This window comes from Thermothelomyces heterothallicus (genome assembly GCF_042370625.1).
Source record: "Thermothelomyces heterothallicus CBS 202.75 unplaced genomic scaffold P884_scaffold_7, whole genome shotgun sequence".
NCBI lineage: Eukaryota > Fungi > Ascomycota > Sordariomycetes > Sordariales > Chaetomiaceae > Thermothelomyces > Thermothelomyces heterothallicus.
Genome location: NW_027192568.1, coordinates 571,410 through 589,381, shown reverse-complemented (window position 1 = coordinate 589,381; position 17,972 = coordinate 571,410). Strand labels below are relative to the sequence as shown.

General features: G+C 39.1%; 1 protein-coding gene across 1 annotated transcript; it reads left to right on the top strand.

The window, feature by feature from the left end:
• Positions 1–13,821: 13,821 nt before the first annotated feature.
• P884DRAFT_322614 (uncharacterized protein) lies at positions 13,822–14,921 on the top strand (the record flags this gene model as incomplete). The annotated part of the gene is given in 4 exon segments (XM_069445429.1): positions 13,822–13,977; positions 14,286–14,366; positions 14,385–14,455; positions 14,468–14,921. Coding segments are annotated over 4 exon segments (309 nt in total), but the record flags the coding sequence as incomplete, so codon positions are not given.
• Between the last annotated feature and the right edge of the window lie 3,051 nt (positions 14,922–17,972).

The following is a 17,972-nucleotide window of genomic DNA, read 5'->3' as shown; positions in this document are numbered from 1 at the left end:
CGTTAGCTTAAAATTATCTAGGGCGTCTATATACTTGTAGTTATAGTAAGTAGACAAGTCTAGCCCTCTAGACTATAGTAGCGATAGATGTAAAGATGATAACGACGATACCCCTCTAGGTAGATGTAAAAGAGTCTACCTGCTTAGAAAAAGATAACTAAACTTATAAATGAAAGAATAACTATATCTTTATATAAATAAGCCTATAATAGTACCTATTACCGTTATTATTATTATTCTATCCTATAAAAAATATCTATAGTCCTTATCTCCCCTAGTACCTCCTAGATAGGCACCCCCTAGTTATATCTACTATATATATTATAACTTATTTGGAACTAGAAAAACAAATCTATACCTTATATCCCTCTAGTTATACTAAGAGCTTCCTACCCTAGTCTAATATACCTATTAGTACTAAATATAGGCCCTTTATAACCTATTATTAAGTATATATAGATTAGGTATATTTATTATAATTTACTTCCTTTGAAAGGCCTATCTATAGGCCTTATAAGAATAACTTTATTTTAGGTACTTATAATATTCTAGCCTTATAGCTATTATAAATAAGTATATAATATTTTATTTAACTACTATAAGGAGGGAAAGGAAGGTAACTATATATTATAAGCCTAGGCTCTACCTAGGCTAATTATTAGGCTTTACCTAGTAATAGACTAGACTAACCAGTCTTAAACTAGACCTACTTAACCTAACTAAGTATAAATAGTTAGTTTATAAGGCATTTATAGAGCATTTATAGGGTATACCATTAGAACCTAGTTAAGCCCTAACCTAGAGCCTAACCAGGCTTTAACTAAAGTATTATTATTATTATTATTAATCCTACACCGCTATACTAATAAGCATACCAGAGCCTCTCTAGTTATATACAAAGGAAACTATACCTAATAGGCCGGATAAAAACCTCTATCCCTCCTTTAACGCCCAATCTAGAATACTAATACACTACAGAGAAAAGGAGAAGTAGCTAGTATAGCCCTAAAGAGGCCTTGCCTCCCGGTCTAGCCTCCTCGTAAGGTAGTATTCCGGGAGCCTCCCTAGGTCCATTAGCCACTATAGAACCCTCCTTGCCAAACGATAGTTATAGGCCCCTATACCCCGTAAAACGAGGTCTAGGTCCCTTTACGACCATATTTCCTAGGATTCCTACGTTCGGCTTCTTAGTAGGTTCGGGCACCAAACAACAAGGTGCTCGACAGTCTCCCTCCCTTGGCTATAGGCATAGTAGGGGGTACTGACCCCTAGGACTTAAACCCTAAATAGGAAGTCACAGAGGCTAATAGCCCCTATATAGGCCTATACTAATAGGGAGCTCTAGGCCTTCGTTAGGCCCTAGTGCCTTTATAGGCCTTCCCCTGTAAAAACTAGGCATAGGGGGTCCTTGTCTAATATATACTATATCCTCTTACTGGCTTAGTTAGCCCTCTAGCGGTTGCTCTAGCTAGCTACTACGGCTAGTTCCGTAGCCTGTAGCCTCCTCTATAGGGTCTATAGGGGGGGTTAACCCCCTCTATAGCCCTCCTAAACCTACTACCGGACTGTCGACCTTACTACCTCTAGGGCCGTAGGCTTCGGCTCCTAGCCCCTTACCCCGGCCCTTCTCTTCTAGAACCTCTGGCTGAGCCTATTATAGGCCTGTTAGATAAGAGCCCTCGTAGGGACCTAGGGGGCCCCTAGACCTGCCTTAGCCTATAAGAGCGGCTGATCGAGTTTAGCTTCGAAGTTGGCTAGCCTCTTATTAAGATAGAGGTTAAGGGGTAGTACCTAGGCTTCCGTTTCGAGGCACTAGATAGGGGTAGCCTTATAGGCCCTAGTAACTACTCGAAGGGCCTTATATTAGGCCTTTAATAGTTCCCTAGCGGGGCCTTCCGGCTTGCCCTCTAGCTTAGTAGGCTTATAGAAGTTTAAGGCCTTATAAGCTAGGGCGCTATAGATACACTTGGTATAGACCTTATAGGCCTATAGTAGGCTAGGGCCCTAGGTCTTCGTAGTAAGCCTAGTTAGGGTAAACTCCTAGGTTTCTAGCTTCTTAGCTACCTTTATATAGTAGGGGCCCTACTATAGCCTCTAGTCTAGCTAGACCCCTAGGAATCTAGCTAACTTCGATAGGGCTATAGTGGTAATACCCCCTCCGGGCTATAGGAGCTCTAGTGGTTACGACTACTGTTTTCGGCCCCTATTAAAGTAGATAAGTTTATACTTTTCTAGGGCAAAGGCTATACCCCGGGTCTTTACCTACTATAGGTAGGTCTTCTAGGCCTTCTATAGCTAATTGTTATAGACCTCCTCGGCCCTCTTAAAGGCTAGAAGGTTAGTATTGTTAGTAAAGCCTACCAAACTAACTATAGGACTAGCCTAGTAAATAGCCTAGTAAAGGGAGGCTATATAAAGGATAAATAGTATAAAGGAGAGGGGTAACCCCTAAGGGACCCTAGCCCTTACTACTATATCCTCTATTTCCTAGCTATCGAAGTAAAGGATAGCTACCCTATCCTATAGCTACTCCCTAACCTAGACTACTAACCACTTTAAGAAGCCCTAGCTCTATAAAGTAGCTAATAGCTAGGTATAGTTAATAATATCGAAAGCCCCTAAGATATTAAGCTATAGGAGGGAGGTAGCTACCTTATACTTCTAAGCCTCCTAGACCTAGGTTATAATAAGCTAAATAGCTAGTTTAGTAGACCTATATTCCTAGTTGCCTATCTGCTCGGCCGGGAGAAGCCTATAGGCCTCTACGACGGCCATTACCTTCTAGGCTACTATAGCCTCTAGTACCTTACCTACTATTAGTAGGAGCGCTATAGGCCTATAGCTACCTAGGGTAAAGTAGGCCTATAGGGGTTTGCTAGGCTTATAGAGGACTACTATCTTGGCTCTTTTAAACCGGGCCGGGAAATAGCTAAGCTATAAGCTCTCCGAGGCTAGTATAGCTAGTATCCGGTAGAACGGCTGCCTATAGGCCTTTAGGAGGCCTATAGGGAGGAGGTCCTCCCTTAGGGCCTTCTATAGGGCCGCTCTAGCTAGTACTACCCTAACATCGCCTACTATAACCTCCTAGCTTATTTCGAACTTTGGCTCCTAGTAGTCATTTAGATCTAGGTTATTAATATCTGACAGGTCTACTTCCGGGTTCGGGAAAACTTGTCGGCTAGTGCCCTAGCCTTCTATTAGTAGGTTATAAGCCCTCCTTCGAAGGCTAGGAGCTTCGGAGGGTCGACCGGTAGGTAGCTTTATAGCCTTACCTACCGCTCTAGCCTCTATAGTAGGTCCGGCTGGTTAGTTACCTCCTATAGTATAGCTCTCTAGCTCTTGGTCTTTATAGCCGTAATAGTCTTAGCCTAGTCCTATAGGGCCTACTAAAGTGCCTCCTATATATAGGGGTTTAGGGTGCCCCTATAGGCCCTCTTTGCCTCCTTAGCCCTCTTCTAAGCCTCCTGAACCTCCTTCGTCTACTATCGAGCTCGTTTACTACCTATACTAGCCTTCTTTACTAGAGCCGAGACCGTAGCTATCTCCTTAAGAGCCTTTATAAGCCTATTAAAGACCTATAGAAGCTCCTCTAGGCCCTAGAAGACGGGCCTAGCTAGGGCCGATACCTACCTACTAAGCCGGAGTAGGAGGTAGGCTACCTTAGCCTATATGACTTCCTTATCTAGGCTCTTCTAATCCTACCCTTTACTAGCTAGTATAGGCCTATTAGTCCCCTAGAGGGAGACGTTTAGGGCCTATAGGTAGTAGTCGGATTTCCTACGTTCTACGATATCCCTATAGGTTATTTCTAGCCTAGCCGAGGCCTAGAATAAGTCTATTATAGAAGGCTAGCTACGTTAGTCCCCTTAGGGGGCCCTAGTAACCTAGCTATATAGTATTTATAGGTTAAGGTCCTACTAGTCTATAAGGCTAAGGAGGTCCCTAGCCCCTAGGCTAAGCCTATTAAATAGGTCCTAGACTAGGTAGTAAAGGTTAAAGTCGCCTATAAGAACTAGGGGGTAGGTTAGCTAAGGTAGGGCTAGTAGGTCCTATGAAAGGGCCTGTTTACCCTTGCTATTATAGACTAACTAGAGTTTGAACCCCTTCTCTCCTAGGGTCGGAAAGGTTACCCTATATTAGTTCTCCTCTACTAAATAGTCCTACTAGCTAACTAGGAACCGTTTAGCCACTAGAATGGCTACCTTGCCCTTAGGCTTATAAACTAGGTAGTATTTCGAGGCCTAGGGGCAGTATATTAACCCTATAAACTAGTTAATCTATAGTTCCTAGATAGCTAATAGATTATATTTAGCCTCCTCTAATAGGACCTCGAGGGCCTATTTGTTTCCTTAGGTATTCTACTAGAGGATCTTAATTTATATTCGAGGTAGCTAGAGCAGAGGGTAGGGGCACGGTAGTAGTAGGCTTAATAGCTATTACCCCCTATGAGGGGGCTCTAGGCTATAGTAAGGAGATATAGGTCTATCGGGCATCAGATAAGGCGTTTCTAGCCGCCTACTAGGCTAGAGTAGGCCTTCTATAGGGGCATTTAGCCCTAGTTTAGTAGTAGTTATTATCTTCTAACTAGCTATTAAACTTAAAGGTTACCTTCTAGTATAGTTACTCTAGTGGTTAGAAGGTCTAGGGTCTATACTAATAGGCCTCCTTAGCCCTCTCCTAGGCTTTAACTTTCTTTAGGTAGCCCCTATACTAGGCTATATAGGGGCTACTATAGGCTATATATCTATAAGGGAGTTAGTTAGAGTAGGTAGGGTATTAGGCCTCCCTAGTCTTCCCTCCCTCCCTATAGGCCTTTACACTATAATAGCTATAATAGGCCGGCTACTAATAATACTATTAGGTATAGCCAAAGCTCTAATACCTATAGTACTACCTTAGCTCTAGAGTATCCTAGTAAAGTTTATAGTCTAGTACCTAGGCGTCCTAGACTACGCCCTCGTTATAGGCCTTCCGGGCCTCTTTAAGGTCCTATAAGCCTAGGAGCACCATGGCCTACTTCCTTTATAGGCTCTTTGGTAGCCAGAATTTGACTATTTCGATTAAGTATAGGCCTATAGCCCCCTTAAAGTCTTATTTATTAACCCCCTATAGCTCTTCCTTCCGAATTCCTTTAACTAGGACTATATAGGCCCTACTAACCTCCCTAGCCTCCTCTCTAAAGGCTATAGCTACCTATCGCTTATTAGCCGAATACTAATCCTTAGTAGCCTTATCCTTAAAGACTACTACTATATCCCTACTTAGGAGCTTCCTAGCCGTAACAGCTCCCTAGTAGTTAGAAGCTCCGTTAACTACTTAGACTATCTTAGCCAGGGTTCGGGCTTTAAGGTCCTCCTATAGGCTCGCATTCTATATTATAACCTCCTATAAGGCTTATAACGGCATTACCTTAGCTGACAGTAGGCCTCCTTAGGGGCCTATCACCCCCTATTATAGCCCTATAGCTACCTACGCCTAGGTAGGGCAGGGGGTAGCCTTAAAGGCTTCTTTAAGCCCCTTTCTAACTTCCTCGGCTATAATTTCCTATATATTTGGAATTAGGCCTATAATAGTAGTCATAAGGCCTAGTAAGAGCCTATCGGCAAGGTCCTATGCCTTGCCCTATTTAGGGCTTAGTATAAGGTCGACTAGTTACATGACTAGACCCCTTAGCTCCTCGATATCTAGGGTAGGGCAGGCCTATAGTAGGCCCCCCTTTGATTGGCTCGAAGCTATAGGCCTCCCTACTTAGTGGCTTGGCGTTAGGCCTTAAATCGATGTCGTATATAGGGGCGCTAGGTGGTCTATACGGTGAAAATTTTGACGGTCGTATGAGGTGTGGTCGGGTTGCGGTCAGGTTCGGCTTTTATGCTCGCGATGCCCGTCGTACAGCTGTAACAGCTCGTGCGTGGTTGAGAGTGGTACCGTTGGATAGCGTTTCTCGCGAGCTTTCTAGCGATGGTAGTTTCGTGTGTTTTTTAGGTAGGTTGGGATGGGTGATCCAGGTGTAGGGTGGTGCGCCAGGTGTTTAACTAAAGTATATATATATACCTATTATATAAGGAGTATCCTTCCTTATAACTCCTATACCTGCTCTTTACTTCTCTTCCTCTAAAGTAGTTAAATAGAATATTATATATTTATCTATAATAGCTATAAGGCTAATATATTATATTTTAACTATCTTTAAATAGTAATAGCCTTCCTAGGGGAGTAAATAATAATATAATTATAATAGACCTTAGGATATACCTACTATTAAGTTTTATAGAGGTATAGGAACTTATATACTCTCTCTAATTAATAATAATATAGTAGAATATAATAATTAATACCCTCTAGATATCCTAAGCTTAATATATTCTAACCCCTAACTTAGCTAGGATATTCCCTAAAGCCTAGTAGTACCCCTAATATAATCTATACCCTACTTATATAGCTACCCTGCTAGTATAGCTAAATCTCTACCTAAACCGCTACCTAATTTACCCCTAAATAGGAGAAATATCTAGGTACTAATAATTCTAATAGCAAAATAGCTAAGTAGTATAGTTCGATTTAATCTAATGATAATTTCCTTAGTATTATATCTATCTATTAACTTAAACAAGTCCTAATTACTTAAATAAGCTCTTATCTATTTTATATTCCTTCTAGACTAACTTAATAAAGCCTATAACTCTATATAGTACTATATATTATTCCTAAATCTCCTATATTATTAGTACCTTAGTATAGCTAAAGTACTTCTTAATCTTCTTTATCTATTAATCTTTACTTTTATTAATAAGCTCCTAGTTAAGTATAGCAAGAGTAATAATATTAATATATAAGGCTAGGAAGTCCTCCTTTAAATTACTAACCTAGTATTTTAGAGGAATATTTTCTATAAAAAACCTCTAGTATATATCTTTGCAAATACCCCACCAAAACACACAGAACTACTATCGCTGGAAAGCTCTCGAAAAACACTATCTAACAGTACCACTTTCAACCGCGTACAAGCCGTGGCAGGTGTATAACAGGCATCGAAGGCATAGGAACCAGACCTAACTATAATCTGACCATACCTCGTACAACTATCAAAATTTTCACCGTATAGACTACCTAGCACCCCTAAACGTAACGTCGATTTAAAGCCTACCACTAAGCTACTAAGTAGGGAGGCCTATAGCTTTGGGCTAATCAAAGGGGGGCCTACTATAGGCCTGCCCTACCCTAGATATTAAGGAGCTAAGGGGTCTTATTATATAACTAGTTGACCTTATACTAAGCCCTAAATAGGGTAAGGTATAGGACCTTGCTAATAGGCTCTTATAGGGCCTTATAACTACTATTATAGGCCTAGTTCTAAACCTATAGGAACTTATAGCTAAGGAAGTTAAAAAGGGGCTTAAAGAAGCCCTTAAGGCTACCCCCTACCTTACCTAGGTATAGGTAGCTATAGGGCTGTAACAAGGGGTAATAGGCCCCTAAGGAGGCCTACCGTCGGCTAAGGCAATACCACTACAGGCCTTGTAGGAGGTTATAATATGGAATGCGAGCCTATAGGAAGACCTTAAAGCCTAAACCCTAGCTAAGATAGTCTAAGTAATTAATAGAGCCTTTAGCTACTAGGGAGCTATTACGGCTAGGAAGCTCCTAAGTAGGGATATAGTAATAGTCTTTAAGGATAAGGCTACTAAGGATTAGTATTCGGCTAATAAGCGATAGGTGGTTATAGCCTTTAGAGAGGAGGCTAGAGAGGTTAGTAGGGCCTATATAGTCCTAGCTAAAGGAGTCCGGAAGGAGGAGCTATAGGGGGTTAGTAAATAAGACTTTAAGGGGGCTATAGGTCTATACTTAATCGAAATAGTCAAGTTCTAGCTGCTAAAGAGCCTATAAAGGAAGTAGGCTATAGTACTCCTAGGCTTATAGGACTTTGAAGAGGCCTAGAAGGCCTATAACAAGGGTATAGTCTAGGATGCCTAGGTACTAGACTACAAACCCTACTAGGATACTCTAGAGCTAAGGTAGTACTATAAGTATTAGGGCTTTAGCTATACCTAGTAGTACTACTAGTAGCTAGCCTATTATAGCCATTATAGTATAAAGGCCTATAGGGAGGGAGGGAAGATTAGGGAGGCCTAGTGCCCTACCTACTCTAGCTAACTCCTTTATAGGTATATAGCCTATAGGGGCCCTTATACCGCCTAGTATAGGGGCTACCTAAAGAAAGTCAAAGCCTAGGAGAGGGCTAAAGAGGCCTACTAGTATAGACCCTAGACCTTCTAACTAATAGAATAACTATACTAGAAGGTAGCCTTCGAGTTTATTAGCTAGCTAGAAGATAATAACTACTACTAAACCGAGGCTAAACACCCCTATAGGAGGCCTATCCTAGCCTAATAGGTAGCTAGGAGTACCTTGTTTAATGCCTAATAGACCTATATCTCCTTTCTATAGCCTAGAGCCCCCTCCCTCTTATAACTAGTTAAGGGGGTAATAGCTATAGAGCCTATTACTACTATACCTTTATCCTCTACTCTAGCTACCTTAAATATAAATTAAGATCCTTTAATAGAATACCTAAGGTAATAAATAGGCCCTTAAGGTCCTATTAGAGGAGGCTAAATATAACCTACTAGCTATCTAGGAACTATAGATTAACTAGTTTATAGGGTTAATATATTACCCCTAGGCTTTAAAATACTACCTAGTCTATAAGCCTAAGGGTAAGGCGGCTATTCTAGTAACTAAACAGTTCCTAGTTAGCTAGTAGGACTATTTAGTAAAGGAGAACTAGTATAGGGTAACCTTTCTAACCCTAGGAGAGAGGGGGTTTAAACTCTAGTTAGTCTATAATAGTAAGGGTAAACAGGCCCTTTTATAAGACCTACTAGCCCTACCTTAGCTAACCTACCCCCTAGTTCTTATAGGTAACTTTAACCTCTATTACCTAGTCTAGGACCTGTTTGATAGGCTTAGCCTAGGGGCTAGGGACCTCCTTAGCCTTATAGACTAGTAAGACCTTAACCTATAAATGCTATATAGCTAAGTTACTAGGGCCCCCTAAGGGGACTAACGTAGCTAGCCTTCTATAATAGACCTACTCTAGGCCTCGGCTAGGCTAGAGGCGACCTATAGGGATATTATAGAATATAGGAAATCTAACTACTACCTATAGGCCCTAAATATCTCCTTCTAAGGGACTAATAGGTCCGTACTAGCTAGTAAAGGGTAGGACTAGAAGAGCCTAGATAAGGAGATTATACGGGCCGAGGTAGCCTACCTCCTACTCTAGCTTAGTAGGTAGGTATTAGCCCTAGCCGGGCCTGTCTTCTAGGACCTAGAGGAGTTTCTATAGGCCTTCGACAGGCTTATAGAGGCCCTTGAGGAGATAGCTACGGTCTTGGCTCTGGTAAAGAAGGCTAGTATAGGTAGTAAACGAGCTTGATAGTAGACAAAGGAGGTTTAGGAGGCCTAGAAGAGGGCTAAGGAGGTAGAGAGGGCCTATAGGGGTACCCTAAACCCCTATATATAGGAGGTACTTTGGTAGGCCCTATAGGACTAGGCTAAGACTATTATAGCTACGAAGACTAAGAGTTAGAGAGCTATACTATAGGAGGTAATTAACTAGCTAGACCTACTATAGAGGCTAGAGTAGTAGGTAAGGTTATAAAGCTACCTACTAGCTAACCTTCTAAAGCTCCTAGCCTTTAAAGGAGGGCTTATAACCTACTAATAGAAGGCTAGGGCTCTAGCTAATAAGTTCTTTCTAAACCTAGAAGTAGACCTATTAGATATTAATAACCTAGACCTAAATGACTACTAGGAGCCGAAGTTCGAAATAAGCTAGGATACCGAAATAAGCTAGGAGGTTACGGTAGGCGATATCAGGGTAGTACTAGCTAGAGTAGCCCTATAGAAGGCCCTAGGGGAGGACCTCCTCCCTATAGGCCTACTAAAGGCCTATAGGTAGCCGCTCTACTAGATACTAGCTATACTAGCCTTAGAGAGCTTACGGCTTAGCTATTTCCTAGCCTAGTTTAAAAGGGCTAAGATAGTAGTCCTCTATAAGCCTAGTAAACCCCTATAGGCCTACTTTACCCTAGGTAGCTATAGGCCTATAGTGCTCCTACTAATAGTAGGTAAGGTATTAGAGGCTATAGTCGCCTAGAAGGTAACGGCCGTCATAGAGGCCTATAGGCTTCTCCTAGCCAAGTAGATAGGTAACCGGGAATATAGGTCTACTAAACTAGCTATTTAGCTTATTATAACCTAGGTTTAGGAGGCTTAGAGGTATAAGGTAGCTACCTCCCTCCTATAGCTCGATATCTTAGGGGCTTTTGACACTATTAACTATACCTAGCTACTAACCACTTTATAGAGCTAGGGCTTCCTAAAGTGGTTAGTAGTCTAGGTTAGGGAGTAGCTATAGGATAGGGTAGCTATCCTTTACTTTAATAGCTAGGAAACAGAGGATATAGCGATTAGGGCTAGGGTCCCCTAAGGGTTACCCCTCTCCCCTATACTATTTATCCTCTATATAGCCTCCCTCTACTAGGCCATTTACTAGGCCAGCCCTATAGTCAGCTTAATAGGCTTTACTAATAATACTAACCTTCTAGCCTTTAGAAGGGCTAAAGAGGCCTATAACGATTAGCTATAGAGGGCTTAGAAGGCTTACCTATAGTAGGTAAGGACCTAGGGTATAGCCTTTGCCCTAGAAAAGTACAAACTTATCTACTTTAACAGGGGCTAGAAATAGTAGTCACAATTACTAGAGCTCCTATAGCCTAGAGAGGGTACTATTACTATAGCCCCTTCGAAGTTAGCTAAATTCCTAGGGGTCTAGCTAGACTAGAGGCTATAATAAGGCCTCTATTATATAAAGGTAGCTAAGAAGCTAGAAACCTAGGAGTTTACCCTAACTAGGCTTACTATAAAGACCTAGGGCCCTAGCCTACTATAGGCCTATAAGGTCTATACTAAGTATATCTATAGCGCTCTAACTTACGGGGCCTTGAACTTCTATAAGCCTACTAAGCTAGGGGGCAAGCCAGAAGGCCTTACTAGGGAACTATCAAAGGCCTAGTATAGGGCCCTTTAGGTAGTTACTAGGGCCTATAAGGCTACCCCTATCTGGTACCTCGAAATGGAAGCCTAGGTACTACCCCTTAACCTTTACCTTAATAAGAGGCTAGCTGACTTCGAAGCCAAACTCGACTAGCCATTCTTATAGACTAGGATAGGCCTAGGGGCCCCCTAGGTCCTTATAAGAGCTCTTATCTAACAGGCCTATAATAGGCTAAGCTAGAGGTTCTAGAAGAGAAGGGCTAGGGCAAGGGGCTAGGAGCCGAGGCCTATAGCCCTAGAGGTAGTAAGATCAATAGTCTGGTAATAGGTTTAGGAGGGCTATAGAGAGGGTCGACCCCCCCTTTAGACCTTACAAAGAAGGCTATAGGCTATAGAATTAGCTATAGTAGTAAGCTAGAGCAACCGCTAGAGGGCTAACCAAGCCGGTAGGAGGATATAGCGTATATTAGACAAGGACCCCCTATACCTAGTTTTTATAGGGGAAGGCCTATAAAGGTACTAGGGCCTAATGAAGGCCTAGAGCTCCCTACTAGTATAGGCCTATATAGGGGCTATTAGCCTCTATAACTTCCTTTTTAAGGTTTAAGTCCTAGGGGTTAGTACCCCCTACTATACCTACAGCCAGGGGAAGGAGACTATTAAGCACCTAGTCGTATAGTGCCTAAACCTACTAAGAAACCGAACGTAGGAATCCTAGGAAATATAGTCGTAAGGGGACCTAGACCTCGTCTTATAGGGTATAGGAGCCTATAACCATCGTTTGGCAAGGAGGGTTCTATAATAGCTAATAGACCTAGGGAGGCTCCTGGAATACTGCCTTATAAGGAGGCTAGACCGGGAGGGAAGGCCTCTATAGGGCTATTTTAGTTACTTCTCCTTTCTTTGTAATGTATTAGTATTCCGGACTAGGCGTTAGAGGCGGGATAGAGGTTTTTACCCGGCCTATTAGGCACGGTTTCCTTTGTATATAACTAGAGAGGCTCTGGTATACTTATTAGTATAATAGTATAGGATTAATAATAATAATAATAATAATAATAATAATTTATATTAACCTAATTATTATTATTAGTATATCTCTACTTATTATCTTCTCTCTTTATAGTTTATATACTACCTAGTATCTCTATATCTATTAATTTTATAATATCTAACTAGAAAACCTCAAAGTTATAATATTTCTCTATTACTATTATATAGTTATCCTAGAGAATCTCTAATCCTATAGCTATATATTTAAATTTTAGAGAGAGGTATTATTATGATTTGATTAAGGCTATCTTATTATTTAAAAGAAGGCTATCTATCTTCTTTAAGGGTTTTACTTTAAATTAAATAATAAAGGTAGATAATAGCTTATTATCCCTCTATTATACAAGTTTAAGCTCTAGTAGGGTAGTTATATTCTTATAAGGGTTATAAGAAATACTCTTAAGGTATTAGAGAAACTAAGTTAGGTTATATCTAGCTACTAGGCCTATTAATATATAGTAGGCTCTAGCTTAAATTTAAACTTATTATATAGTTTCCCTTAAATAAAGAACTATTAATTATATAGTTAAAAGTATTAAAATCTTTATTTATTATAAGGATATATTCTATGATATACCTATAGACTATAAAGAGTTCTTTCTAGCTATTAAAAGATTATTTAGTTAGGAGTCGCTTCTATTAAGGCTGCTAGACTTTAGGAAATATCCTAGCCAAATTAAAGGTTAGGATAGATTAGATCTAAGATACCTAGAAGGTATTAATTATAGTGTTCTATTATACTACTACTACTTAGAGAGAGTAAACAAGTTCCTATAATTCTAGTAAGCTTAAATTTATATATACCTTTATATCTATTATAATTATATTATTAATTACTTTCTTATGTAAGCTACTACCTAACAAGAGGGTAGTTGAAATATAGTATATTAGCCTTATAACTACTATATATAGGCGTATAATATTTTATTTAACTATATTATAGATAGATAAAAGTATAAGTATAGGTATTATATAGAGGAGTACCCCTTATATAGTAGGTACTTACATTCCCTAGTTAGGGCTTAATTAGGCTCTAGGTTAGGCTCTAGGTTAGAGCCTAAGCACGAGTCCTATAAATAATATTAACATCTTATAAACCAATGGTACGTGCTTAATAGGTAGGCTAAGTAGGTCTAGTCTGTTACTAGGTAAAAGCCTAGTATTATTTACCCTAGGGAAACCCTAGGCCTATAATATAACCCCTCTTTTCTTTCGCTAGTTACTAGGTAGACCTATCCTATATTACTATAGCAATATAACCTATATATACTAGTAAGTTATATATTAGATAGTTAGTTTATTTAGGTTCTACCTACTCTCTTATTCCCCCCTATCTAAATGTCTATAAATACTCTTTTCCTTTCTTAGCTCTTTTTACTTTATCCTTTAACTAACTCTCCTTCCCTTATATATCTAACTACCCCTAGCTCTTATATAAATACTCTATTACCTATACTTATATTATACCTAATAATACGTTTTTAATTATATTTACAATCAGGGGTCAAAAATCCCAGACCACCCTACCTACTTAAACGCGTTTCGCGACACCTACGCGTATCCTACCTTTTCTTCAACATCCTATAATTCAACGATATAGCCCTCAATCTACACGATTTTATACGCAAATTGATGGCAAACCACCAGCCAAACTAGGAATTAAGCCTATATATTCGAATGGTTATTTACAGCCTTGCAGCTACTAGCTAAAGCGAGCGATCCCTAGTAACCCTCTTTGGCGTATCTCTATATGCCATCTACCACGTAATTAAACTATGGAAATCTAACCACACTTTTGACTCCCGACCTCGAAGTGGCCGTCTAGAGGTTCTTTCGCGTTCGGAAAAACGGTATATCCTTTTGATGGTCAAGAAAAATCGACGCCTAGCACGGAAGGCTCTGATCAATGCGGTTAGGAAGAAAGTATCACCTTTAACTATTCGACGATGCCTCCGAGCCTACGGAAATGGCGTGCCAAAAGGAGGATTCCCTTGTCAAAGGAGGTAGCGAAAGATCGGTATAACTTTGTATATGATTAGCTTAGAAAGACGGATAAACTAATACAAGTAAGTTAAATATAGTATACTTATTCTATTGGATATTTCTAATGATCTTAGACTATCTTTTCTAATAAGTGTTCCTATTAGAATAACACTTCAAATCTAACTGCCTAGGTATTCCGTTTTCCTTCTAAGAAGTACGACCGCCGATTTATCAACTTGAAGAACTATACACGGGCAAATATTACCATCATAGTATAGGGGGCAATATAGGTAGGTGGTCGGAGTGAGCTTATCATTATAGAGAGGGATCTAAGCACTCTACGCCATAGCTATATAGCCTAGTCGTACTAGAGGGCTCTAGAAGAGGGCCTTCTACCTTGTTACGATAAGACCTGGCATTTTCAACAGGACAACGCTCCTATCTATACATCCGAATCGACCGAATAGTGGCTCCTGGCGTAGAAGATTTCCTAGATTGAATGGCCTGTATATAGCCCTGATTTAAACCCTATTGAACACGTATAGGTAGCTCTCAAACAGAGGCTATATACGATGTTCCTAGATCTATGGAATTTAAGGCAGAACAGGCTAGATATTGAAGAGTTTACCAAGTGCCTACGGGAGGCGTGGTAGGCTATTGATTAGGGGCTAATTGACAAGCTAATCCAGGGAATGCCATGTCGGCTAGCCGTAGTCAAAAAAGCTAGGGGGTGGTATATAAAATATTAAAGCTTAGAGACAGGGCTACTATCTAATGTAAATAGTTTTCCTATGCAATTTATAGCTATTAAGATATCCTATATTAAAGTCTGGTAGTAAAAATGTAGGTGGCTAGGAAATGTAGGGGCGGTCCTAGACTTTTGAGTACTTACTATACCTATAATATATATTATAGTTAGCTTAATAGCAATAGTAATAGATATAACCTTAATAGTACTAAGAATGAAGATTACTATATAAGTTCTCCCTTTATTATATTATTTAGTATAACCTATACCCTACTTACCTAGTTACCCTACTTATATACTAACACTAGGGATATCTAAGACTTTAATTTCTACTAATTTCTATAAATTTCTACTACCTAGTGGTTAGTACTAATTAATTAGTTTAGAACTACCACCTATCTCCCAATAGGTAGGGCCAAAACCCCCGGACATGCCAATATAGCTAGATAGGTAGTATATACGTCCAAATGCGTATCCAAATTTACCAGTCAACTCCCTATACTCGAAGACATAACTATTGGCAGATAGAAAGGAAGTCCTAATCCCTTGGTCAGCTAAGAAGCCGTTGTCAGAAGTCAAACCCCTATCCCCTAGGCGCCCTAGGTCTGTAATGTCAATCGACGATAGCGACGATGACAGATTTGACTTTACAGATAGTGAAGATAGGTAGGAGGAGGATACCGAGTCACTATCTCTGTCTAGGGTTAAGAAGGAGTCTCTATATATAGCCATTATCAAGGATATCAAGAGGTTTAAGAAGCAACGTGCCTACAAGTCAGTAGTAGCAACGCTAGGGATAGTAACGCTAGGGATAGTAACGCTAGGGATAGTAACGCTAGGGATAGTAACGCCAGGGATAGAAGATAATAACCATCGCTAGGAGGCTGAAAGAGAAGGTATTACCACGATTGAGAGCAATAGGGATAAGGAGTATGATATAGAGGGAGAGGGAGACGAAGGCGAGTCATATAACCAATTGTTTAACTAATTGTAACCGGGTGGAATTGAATTTTACTACGTTTTTGAGCTTTTCAGAACCTAGTTTACAATTAGACTATTTATAGCTATTTAAGGCTAATATTACAAGGGTAATTGAACTTAATAGTACCTTTTATAATGTATCTGGCTATATTCGTATGTCCGGGGGTTTTGGCCCTACCTGTTAGGAGATAGGTGGTAGTTCTGAACTAATTAGTTAGTACTAACTACCGGGTAATTTAACTAGTAATTTAAATAGCAATTTAGATAGCAATTTATAGCTACTTTAATAGTCTTTTAGCTAGCAATTTAAACAATAGTATTTTCTATTAAACTACTAGTTTATCGTCTTTAAATACTATAGCGACTATTACTAACCAATAGATAGAACACGCCAAATATAAGGTATTTAACTATTACCCTAGCTATTAATACCCTAAACGCTAAATAAATCTATAATATTTAATAAGCTATAAAGCTCTTTAACATTCCTATATCTACCTTATATAAGCGCTTTACTAGTAAGAGAAAGCAAAATAAGGTCTCTAAATAATATCTTTAATGTCTTATATTAGCTAAAGAGAAGGCGATTATTAAGGTAGTCTAATAGCTTAATATATAGGGCTAGCTAATAATTATCTCTGCCCTTAAGAGCCTAGTTACCTAGTTCTATATTAGAAAATGTAATAACAAGCCACTTAATAAGTACTAGTATTATAACTTTATAGTATAGTACCTAGTAGTAAAGGTATAATAAAGCTATAACTTTAACTAAGCCTAAGAGGATATATAATTAGAGGTTAAAAATCCTAGACCACCCTACCTACTTAAACACGTTTATATCGTACCTTTTTATTAACATCCTATAATTTAACGATATAGCCCTTAAATCTACACGATTTTATACGTAAATTGATGGTAAACCACTATCTAAACCAGGAATTAAGCCTATATATTCGAATGGTTATTTATAGCCTTATAGCTACTAGCTAAAGTAAGCGATCCCTAGTAACCCTCTTTGGTATATCCCGATATACTATCTACCATGTAATTAAACTATATAAATCTTACTATACTTTTAAGTCCTAGCATCGAAGTAGCTATCTAGAGGTTCTTTTACGTTTAGAAAAACGGTATATCCTTTTGCTAGTTAAGAAAAACCAATATATAGCATAGAAGGCTCTAATTAACGCGATTAGGAAGAAAGTATTACCTTTAACTATCTGACGATACCTCCGAGCCTATTATCTAGAGAAATAGTATACTAAAAGGAGGATTCCCTTATCAAAGGAGGTAGCGAAAGATTAATATAACTTTATATACAATTAGCTTAGAAAAACGTATAGACTAATATAGGTAAGTTAAATATAGTATACTTATTCTATTAGATATTTCTGATGATCTTAGACTATCTTTTCCGATAAGTGTTCCTATTAGAATAATACTTTAAATCTAACTACCTAGATATTCTGTTTTCCTTCTAAGAAGTACGACCGCTAATTTATTAACTTAAAGAACTATATATAGGCAAATATTACCATTATAATATAGGGGGTAATATAGGTAGGTAGTCGGAGTAAGCTTATTATTATGGAGAGGGATCTAAGCACTCTATACTATAGCTATATAGCCTAATTATACTAGAAGGCTCTAGAAGAGGGCCTTCTACCTTATTACGATAAGACCTAGCATTTTTAGCAGGATAACGCTCCTATCTATATATCTGAATCGACTAAATAGTAGCTCCTAGCATAGAAGATTTCCTAGATTGAATAGCCTATATATAGCCCTAATTTAAACCCTATTGAACATATAGGGGCAGCTCTTAAACAGAGGCTATATACGATGTTCCTAGATCTATAGAATTTAAGGTAGTATAGGGTATAGATATTAAAGAGTTTACTAAGTACCTATAGGAGGCGTAGTAGGCTATTGATCAGGGGCTAATTGATAGGCTAATCTAGGGAATGCTACATTGGCTAGCTATAGTCAAAAAAGCTAGGGGGTGGTATATAAAATATTAAAGCTTAGAACCAGGGCTACTATCTAATGTAAATAGTTTTTCTATATAATTTATAGTTATTAAGATATCCTATGTTAAATTGTGGTGGTAAAAATATAGGTAGCTAGGAAATATAGGGGCGGTCCTAGA